Genomic DNA, 9516 nt, shown 5'->3' on the forward strand with positions numbered 1-9516 from the left:
CATCTTTCAAGATTTCTGTTAATCTTTAATTAGCTAATGTTTTTCTGTGTGCTCCCTGCCAGATTGTGTCCTGTGTGCCTCTGCGCCAGTCTCTCGTGTGTTCTGTGTTGTGCCTGCCAATTTGGATTTGGTCACCAGGGTTTATTCTTTTTTAGGACTTGTTAAGAGCTGTATTTTTCATCATTGTGATTGAAATGTTATCTCTGACTTTGACTGAGAATTCATCTGTCATTCACTATTTTTTGAATACATTCTTTTAAGAAGTGACTAATCTGAAACTGTAATTAATTAAAACCCTGTTCAAAGATCCTTCTGTCTCGCTCTGATTTTGGATCCAAAACCGATCAAAATCTGTTACAGCAAAGCTTTGCTACACAGCTAATTTCAATAACATGTTTCTGAAGTCCAGAGCATCATTCAATTCATTATTCATATATGAACTATCTTATCTAAACACCCAATCAGTATTGTTGGGAAAGACGGGGTAAAGGCAAAAGAACCCTACTTAGTACACCTTCTGCTTACTTGCTCTAGTCTTTTGAGATTCAGACCCCTGAAAACAGGAAGCTATACTGGAAAATGTATTTAAAGGTCAAAGAAACACAGGACACTGCACAGGGGAGAATGCTCCCCTCAAGGCTCTCTGCCAGAAAAACATGGGTGTGGCCAAGTTCTTCCTTGTTCTTCCATGTGTAGGTTCAACTTCTTCCTTGCGCTTTTGCAACTATGCCTAAACCTAACCTTTAACCTTATACCTTATAACCTCACAAAAAAAACTATGCCTAAAAACAGAGAGCCTTTCTATCAGAACCCCCCCTTTCTGTCAGAAAGACCCCCTTTCTGTCAGATAGCCCCTGAAGGACAGGGTGCAGCCCCGGACCCCTCAGGCAAGTGTCCTTCTGCCAGGACACTTGCCCCTATTACAGAGGCCACTGTGGCCTCCTGGTGGTCTCCCTAGGCTATTGCAATGTTAATGTGAGCAGGAACACGTGAACAAGTGATGACAAAAATAGAGGTAATAAAGAGTTTTTATTCAGTGCAAGGACCAGTGGTCTTGGGCCCTGTGAACCATAGGGTGTTAGATCCAAAACATTCAAGAGCTGGAGGGCTGTGTTACATTCAATATTATAACGGTTATGTGGTTCAAATAACTTTAAACAAATCATTTACATTTCAATACACCTGAAAGAAAACCATGAATAAATATTGGTTGTTTATTATACAGAAATACACACAGAATTAATGGATGAAAGAATAAAAGGGAAAACAGAAACAGGTGCATAAGAAGAGGCGCATTCGCTTCTTTGGGAATTAATAAAGTAATTCAACACACATTCAGAAAATGAATATTTCTCACTACTTGGGGCATTGAGGGATATAATCAACATAAGGTGGACCTCTCAACATTATTAATTTGCATTTCTATGTAATTGTTTTCAGTAGCTATTTCAAGAACTATCGAACTGTTGCATTAATATGTTGCAGTATTGCCATCAAAATGTCTGCTCTTAGTATAACATTATGTTAATCATTTAATTGCATATGTTAGGTAGTAATGAGGTACTGTAATATACCTTTAATACACTCGCTGTGTGTGTGCGTTCTAGATGCTCTGTGTTAGGGGTCCAGTGCTCTGGATGGTGCTCATGATGAACTTGACCACGTCAGATGTGGAGCCTTGTCCTCCCAGGTCAGCGGTGTGTAGCTGGGGACAAAGTAGTAAGGACGACACACAGGACAGCACTCCATTTGATAAATCATCCCAAAATGCATTCTCTGCAGCCCCTGTGACATATTTCATCACACACAGTACTCTGCTCCTTGATGCTGTTAATCCATCTTTTACCATGTACTGGAGCTTTTAGTTTACAGCAATAATATTGCTGTACATTTTGTAGTAAAAATAGAATACACGCATACTGCATGTGATGTAATGTTCACATCATACTTATCAGCCATACTGTACGTACAGGCCAGACGGATATAGTGTATTTGGTCAGACAGACATGCCTAATTTATGCTCCATTTGTATGATGGTGTTGCATGCCAAAAATAACTGATTTACAAGCTCACACCCCAATTAGCAGTATAAATCATGCTACAGACAGATAGACATTGGACAAAAAAATAAGATACCTGTGTCTCAGTGACGGTAGAGATGATAGCTCTGCGGATCATGCTTGCGTATCCGTGCAGCTTGAGGTGGTCCAGTAGCAGGCATGAGGCCAGCAGCATGGCCGTGGGGTTAGCAGAGTTGCGGTTAGCGATACTCTTCCCGGTGTTTCTGGTGCCCTGTGCACAGCAGCAGTTCACAACATGAGTAGAGGTTGAAAAACAACACCACTCGACAAGAGAGAAACATGTGTGGGCCCAATTTGGTCACTATATAATTCACGTTTCCCTGTGTATTCTAGTCTCTTGTCACTGCTACATGTCTCCTTTGATATGTGTGACATCAAAGCCGTTTCTTTTCACCTGACAAAGAGTTTCACCAGGAGGACGAAATGCATGCAGTAGCGATTCAAGCTACTTTAAAGTCATACTGTGTACAATGTCGCTATGCTTCTGCTGCACCCCTAAGAGGAAGTATCGAGAAACCCCTGTGGTAGAAATGCAGCATACATTTGTTTAGGATTTGCATAATGCCCATTTGGCACCTATTGCATGCCTGCCTGCCCAGGAGGAGGGTTCCCTCTTTTGTGAGCCTTCCTTGTTTTTTTTTACTTGGGACATTCTCGTTTTGTTCCCCGTAAATGTGAGCCTGTACAGCCCTTTGAGACTGTAACAGTGAAGGACTATACAAATAAATGCAAAATGACTTGGCATGGTGATGTTCTTCTATGGAAAGATGTATGACACTGTATGAGGGGGGTTTACAATTTTTATGGCTAGACTATTCTAGGCAATCTGGACTAAACCCAGACTCGGAGGATTACTGAAAATGCTAATGAATTCTCCCTCACCGTTTCAAACACAGCATAGTCCTCTCCATAGTTGGCTCCAGGTACCAGGCCCGGTCCGCCCACTAGACCAGCACACACATTGCTCACCACATTCCCGTACAGGTTGGGCATCACCATCACATCAAACTGCTGGGGCTTGGAAACCAACTAACAGGCACACATGCACATATATATATATATATATATATATATATTTTTTTTTTCTTTTCTTTTTTTTCTCCAAAGATTTGTTTTGGGGCTTTTATGCCTTTATGGACTGCTACGCCAGGGGTCCAGGCCAAAATATTTGTATTTCTTGTTTGTGCATTCAAGTTATAGATCAGGAGCTCAAAATTGACAATTTCTGTTCTGTGGTATGAACAGTTCCTTCTGGATGCGAGCATGAAAGCTTAGCAGTAGTTTGGAGAACATAGTCAAGATATCTTTTAAAGAAACGAGAGATATAAAACTATAAAACGGTGCAATCATGGAATTATCACAACATGAAATGAACCTTGGCATTAAGCAGTGTGTGTGGACTGCCACACATACTGTACCTGCATGGTGGTGTTATCCACAATCATGTGGTCAAATGCAATGTCAGGGTAACCACTTGCAACCTCCTTACAGCACTCCAGAAAGAGGCCATCAGCCAGCTTCCTACTCAGGCAAACACACGCACGCACGCACGCACGCACGCACACACACACACACACACACACACACACACACACACACACACACACACACACACACACACACACACACACACACACACACACACACACACACACACACACACGTTATAATGATAAAGAGTGGCAGAGACTTACTGTACATTAGGCCTCATTCACAAAGCTCTTCTTAAATTTCTGCTATATTTTGGTGTAGCGAAACGTGTGCACAGCCATGATTTGTGTGCATGCACCGATGATGAATCCCACCTGATACATACGTACATCAAATGCTCGTTCATGTGTGAATCATTTGCATTGTTCCACGGCCCGTTTCATACCATCAAAGGCTTGCACCGAAGGGTAGAGTGCAACAGGAAGAGTAAACTACTTCATAGTACGACGGTGAGACTTGTAAAATAGTAGAGATCTACTGTATAAGCTGACAAAGTTTAACATTGTGATGTCTTGTCAGCTTGTACATCTGGTGTATTTGGCAAGCGTGTCCCAGGCACGATAGATTATCAGCTGATCTTTTGTGAGAGTTAATAAAGTATTGGTCACATTTGTAAATGAGAAGAAGAAAATTGTGACATCAGAGGACCAAATTATAATAAAGCATGGCAAGATGCGATACGATGAAGATACGGTAGCTCACCATTGCTGAGGTAAAAAATTAAATGCTGGAATTGAGGATACTGGAACGTTATCTGATATGATTTTTGTATCAGAGCTTTATTGCTCATCATATTGCATCTTCATCATGGTAAGACTACGAATTATACAGTAGGCATCATGGTAAGACTACGAATTATACAGTAGGCTATTTGTAAGGTGTTCCTGTGATCAATACGTTTCATAAGGTGGTATCTGCTGTCGTGCAACATGATATTAAATACTTTGCCAGATTGTGGTCATACTATCAGAAATGGCAAATGCACTGAGAGACATGGTTTGAAAAATGTCAAAATGGTTTGAATTTGCCTCATGTCTACAAGCCCACTAATGCATCTTTACTTCAAAAACAAGCAATAGATCGTTGAACAGACATATTTTTTCTTTTCTTTTATTTGTTTTGACAAGTGCTAGGAAACATCTTGTTTAAGGACTGGCACTACTGTAAGTGATTTTGCATAAAGCATAAGACATTCTAAGTGTCGCCATGCAAGTTTTTCGCATGAGTGTTTTAAGATCAAATATGATTGTAAGCATGTTTCGTGAATGAGGCTCAATTTGTGTAAAAGTTTATTATGGTGAAAACTTCATGAAGCTCAAAGGACATATTGTATTGTCTGTGCTGTCTATTAATTAAGAATTAAATACATTATCTCTCTCCCTCACAGACACTTACATGATGTTGGCTTTGTGGACGGCTGTGACTCTGCGGCGACCTTTCTCCCGTGCCATTCTGAAGGCGTATTCAGCGATACGCAGAGATTTGACCCTGGTGATAATCTTCAGACACTCCACAACACCAGGTACACTCTGGAGAAAGGAACAGACGGACAGAGAGGGATAGAAAGGGGGCAGAGGGCGTGGGAAGAGAGTTGGGAGTTTTTAGTTGAGCAAGCAGAGCAAGCTAATCAGGGGTTTCCAATCACAGACAACATAACCTTAAAACAGCCCCTTGATAATAAAAACAAATTAAGACAACAGGGCTTAAAACCGGCACAGCTTTGACTTATGTATGTCAACACACACACACACACACACACACACACACACACACACACACACACACACACACACACACACACACACACACACCTCATGCTCCAGGCTGCTGTACTCGCCCTCTGTGTTCTCTCTGATGATGATGATGTCAATGTTCTTGTGGCGACTTCTCACACCTGGGAGAGACTGGCAGTGCATCACGTTGGCATACAGGTCCAGAGTGGTGCTGTGGAGTGGAGAAACGTCATGATTGTTTCCATGTTGAAATGTTCATACATTTCCTACAAAAATAATAATAATTGTGGAAATAGCAGATCTACAAGCTCACAACGTGTGCACGATGTGATACAAAAAAATGTTTTATTGGTACTGTACCAGTCATTGTCAGTAATTTCTTTGTTTACGCTATTTAAGTCATATCTACCCTGTGCGATCTTTGTTTACAAAGCCTAAAAGGCTATAACAGTAATGTATTGTTGTGCTACATTGTTCAATGTCAATATCACAATTAAATTGTTAATCGCAATTATTTGAATCGTCAAGCAAACTTTCATGATCGTGACAAGCCTAGGGACAGGGGGAAAGGGAAAGGGAAAGGAAGGAGATAAGAGAGAGGAGGGAGGAAGTGAAGGAAAGATAAAGCCTTCAGTGAGAAAGTAACAGACAAAAAAGAAATGGGGAGAGTGGGGTAGAAAGACAAAAAGAACCGATCAAAAGTAACAGAGAAGGGTAGAGTACACCAGGGAGAGAGAAAGAGAACAAGTGGATGCTTGTGTAAAGAAGCCTTACAATACCTAGAATTTGTTCAAAGTCTACTGTGGTAAAGGTACGTATTGTAGGTGGATAGTTATAATATAGTTTTGCTCTGATGGTAATGCAGGACCTCTGGCTGAGAAGGTTCCAGTGAAGGGTCAGGATTCAGGAATGAAAGGAGCAAGGGTCAAAGGTGAAAGTTTAGAGACTCACCGCAGTAGGTTGTTCCTCGACATGTAGGAGGCAGGCAGGTTGTGGTTGGTCTCAATATTACCTGGAAAAAAGACAAACAGGAACAAAAAGGAAGATAGTGTAACTACAGATAGAGAGACCAGAACTAAAACATATTAATTCTTAAAGGGATACTATCACAGTTATCAAGGTTTAAGGTTTCTTTAATGTTGACATCTTGTGTATGAGTAAAGAATAATAACATTATTTTGTTCTGATTTTGTTCTCAGACATTGTAGTAGCAATTATATTATTATTATTATTATGATCATCATCATTATTATTATTATTATTATTATTATTATTATTATTAACATCATTATCATCTATATATTTGGTATAGGACTACTGTTCCCATAAAACAGAACAGCCAATAGAATAAAATTAAATAAATCTGCACTTATCACTGTCAGTATGCGTTTCATTATAATTATTGTCGTTTCAATATATTATGATAATCATCAACAATTAACTGAAATGCACATCAAAAGTGTCATAGTTTCCCTTTGAGGCACATGCAGAAAGATACAAGTGGTCTCCATTATCTTTTTTTAAATATATTTTTTAATGATGACCTTTTCTATATGAAGACACTGAGTGCGGAGTCTTTGCAGGGCGACTGTATCACAAACTGAGCTGCATGGCAACCGGGCAGAAATTGGCATATATGATTAAATCTTAATGTTCCATAGATTTTCAATCTGTTGTCTCTCTCAGTCGCTCTTTCTTACACATACAGAGACATACCTTTGAGGGCTACTCTATTGCGTCTGATAGCCATAATAGCGTTGTTGATGTCATCTTCTGAGGCCAGAGTGGAGTCCACATTCGCCACCTCAAAATCCACCGGGACACAACAGAACCTGAGAATGTATACATTGATACAATACATAGCTGGTATAGTGAGGAAGTGAGCCACCAAATGAACGACCGAGTGACTGAGCGACATATGCTATACATTGGCATACTGTGTGTTTTCTGACCTGAACAGCTCACGAACAGTGTTGGCCAGTTCAGGCCCAATTCCATCCCCAGGAATTAGAGTGACAGTGTGTCTGCCTCCATACTTTGCAGGTGGAGGCTGCAAAATATAGGCACACACTCAGGTATGTGCATGTAACAACACATTGCCACAAACATATGCACACACATGTAATATCACATCTATCTATCTATCGTACTATTTTGATGACTACTATTAACCTAAGAAATCTATCAGCTATTCATAGATTTTGACAAACATAGAATAATTGATTTTAACTCATGTAAAATAACTTTGTATTAACACATGCCCTGCTATATTATAGAGATAATAGTCTCTGTATGTCTATAAGTGGTGATACTCACTATGGTCTGGATGTGGGTGGACAAGGATAGGAGAGAGAATAGGGAAGGTTTAGTGGTGTAAAGAGATGCTAAGTGTCACACTCACAACTGCTAGAAACTCCATCCACTCACTGCTCTTAGATACATGCAGCACACACACGCCAGTACATTAATTAAACATGAATGTTCAGCTTTTTATTTTATTTGTTTACCTAGTTCTAAGAGGGATAAAACAGTAGGTTTGGCAGGGTGGGATGGTCACTTGACAAAGTGAGTGATGTACTGTACGTGATAAAAAAGGAAAAAAATGTGCTCTTGAGCTCAACATCTTTATTAAAAAACGTAGGCTGTTACAAGCATAATGTCTCAAGACAGATCCTTCAATACAAGATTTCTATAATCATAGCTACCTAGTACCTACTGTGTCCTTCAGTGTTCTGAGACACAGCTAACAAAGAAAGGGTATTTATGCTTGTAGCTATCTGGGAACTGTCTTATTTATTATCAGTATTTGTGTCTTTCTTTGGTATTTCTATTTTGTCTTGGATCACTCACGGTGTAGGTGGACTTTTTTCTGGGACAACACGAAGTTGCACCAACCACCTGTGGGTAAAATATAAAAAAAAGTGTTCGTTAAAGCCCTAATTTAAATGGATCTAGATTCTGCATGGACAAAATATATATAACCATATTTTTGCATCGACATTACGTTCGGTTTAGTAGTGGCAAAAGATGTCAAAGTCTTTAAGAAGATCAACTCCACAGCAAAATCGACCTTGTTTGTGGTCCTGAAAGGACAGCGACATTACCACAGGCTTGATGCTAGCTTGGCTAACTAAGTTAGCCAACTAATCCATTTAGCCGCAATTAACTTGACAAACCAACAGAACTAGAAAATACTAGTTAAAATAGACAAAACCCTGCGTGTTTATCAAGCTGCTGATAACCTAAAGAGTCTTACTGCCCTGGAGGAGTGGGTCGTCGCTGCTTTCAGGACTCTGGACAGAGACAACACAGACCTGCCCGTCATCTTTAAACTCGCTCTTAACAGAGGATGATGCCGCGACCGCGTACGGGCACGCGCTGCGCGTTCCATGTTGGATGTGAATTATGTATGCAATATGCTCCTGTCTAGCACTGGCAGTGGTGGAACTGGAAAGTAACGAAGTACATGTACTCAAGTACAATTTTGAAGTACTTTCACTTTACTGGAGTATTTCAATTTTTGTATACTTTTACTTTTACTCCATTACTTACATTTCAGAGGCAAATATTGTACTTTTACTCTACTACAATTATTTGACAACATTAGTTACTAGTTACTTTGTAGATTTTGATTATTATTACAAAACATACATTAACCACTTCAGCCCTATATCCATTTCGGCCATTTGAAAATAGCCGATCTACAAGCTCACAATGTGTTGCGATGCCAAGCATTGTGAGCTTGTAGATCTGCTATTTTCAAAAGATTTGTATACATTTGAAAACTTGTGAAAAGGGACATTGTGAGTACTTTCTACTTTTGGTACTTTAAGTATTTTGATGCTTTTGTACTTTTACTCAAGTATATTTTGAATTCCGGACTTTTACTTGTAACAGAGTATTTCTATATTACAGTATTGATACTTTTACATAAGTAAGAAATGTGAGTACTTTTTCCACCACTGACTGGATGTGTATTAGTGGAAGAGCAGGCGAGCAGGGACTGACACCTCCAACCACTGCTGGTTATAGGCCAATATGAATATAACAGATATTCTCCCATACAGATTGGTTAAAAATAACGTTGCATTCATTAGATTATATGGATCTGGATTGCAACTCTAATTAACACTGAGGATTTTACTGTGTAGAGCAGGGGTCTTCAACGTGTTCAGCCCAAGGACCCCCTAGCTGAGAGAGAGATGAAGCAG

At 39.8% G+C, this 9516-nt stretch overlaps 1 protein-coding gene across 1 annotated transcript; it reads right to left on the minus strand.

Annotated features, from left to right (window-relative positions):
• Positions 1–1150: 1150 nt before the first annotated feature.
• LOC311053388 (isocitrate dehydrogenase [NAD] subunit gamma, mitochondrial-like) lies at positions 1151–7358 on the minus strand. The gene is made up of 9 exons (XM_084068890.1): positions 7258–7358; positions 7022–7137; positions 6257–6317; positions 5384–5516; positions 4968–5101; positions 3500–3602; positions 2964–3110; positions 2137–2292; positions 1151–1705 (listed from the first exon to the last, which is right to left on the minus strand). The coding sequence occupies exons 2-9, from the start codon at positions 7053–7055 to the stop codon at positions 1604–1606; spliced, it is 870 nt and encodes a 289-aa protein (XP_083925016.1). The 5' UTR covers positions 7056–7137; positions 7258–7358; the 3' UTR covers positions 1151–1603.
• Between the last annotated feature and the right edge of the window lie 2158 nt (positions 7359–9516).

Source organism: Gymnoscopelus microlampas (assembly GCF_963454915.1).
Source record: "Gymnoscopelus microlampas genome assembly, chromosome: 10".
In the NCBI taxonomy this organism is placed as follows: Eukaryota; Metazoa; Chordata; class Actinopteri; order Myctophiformes; family Myctophidae; genus Gymnoscopelus; species Gymnoscopelus microlampas.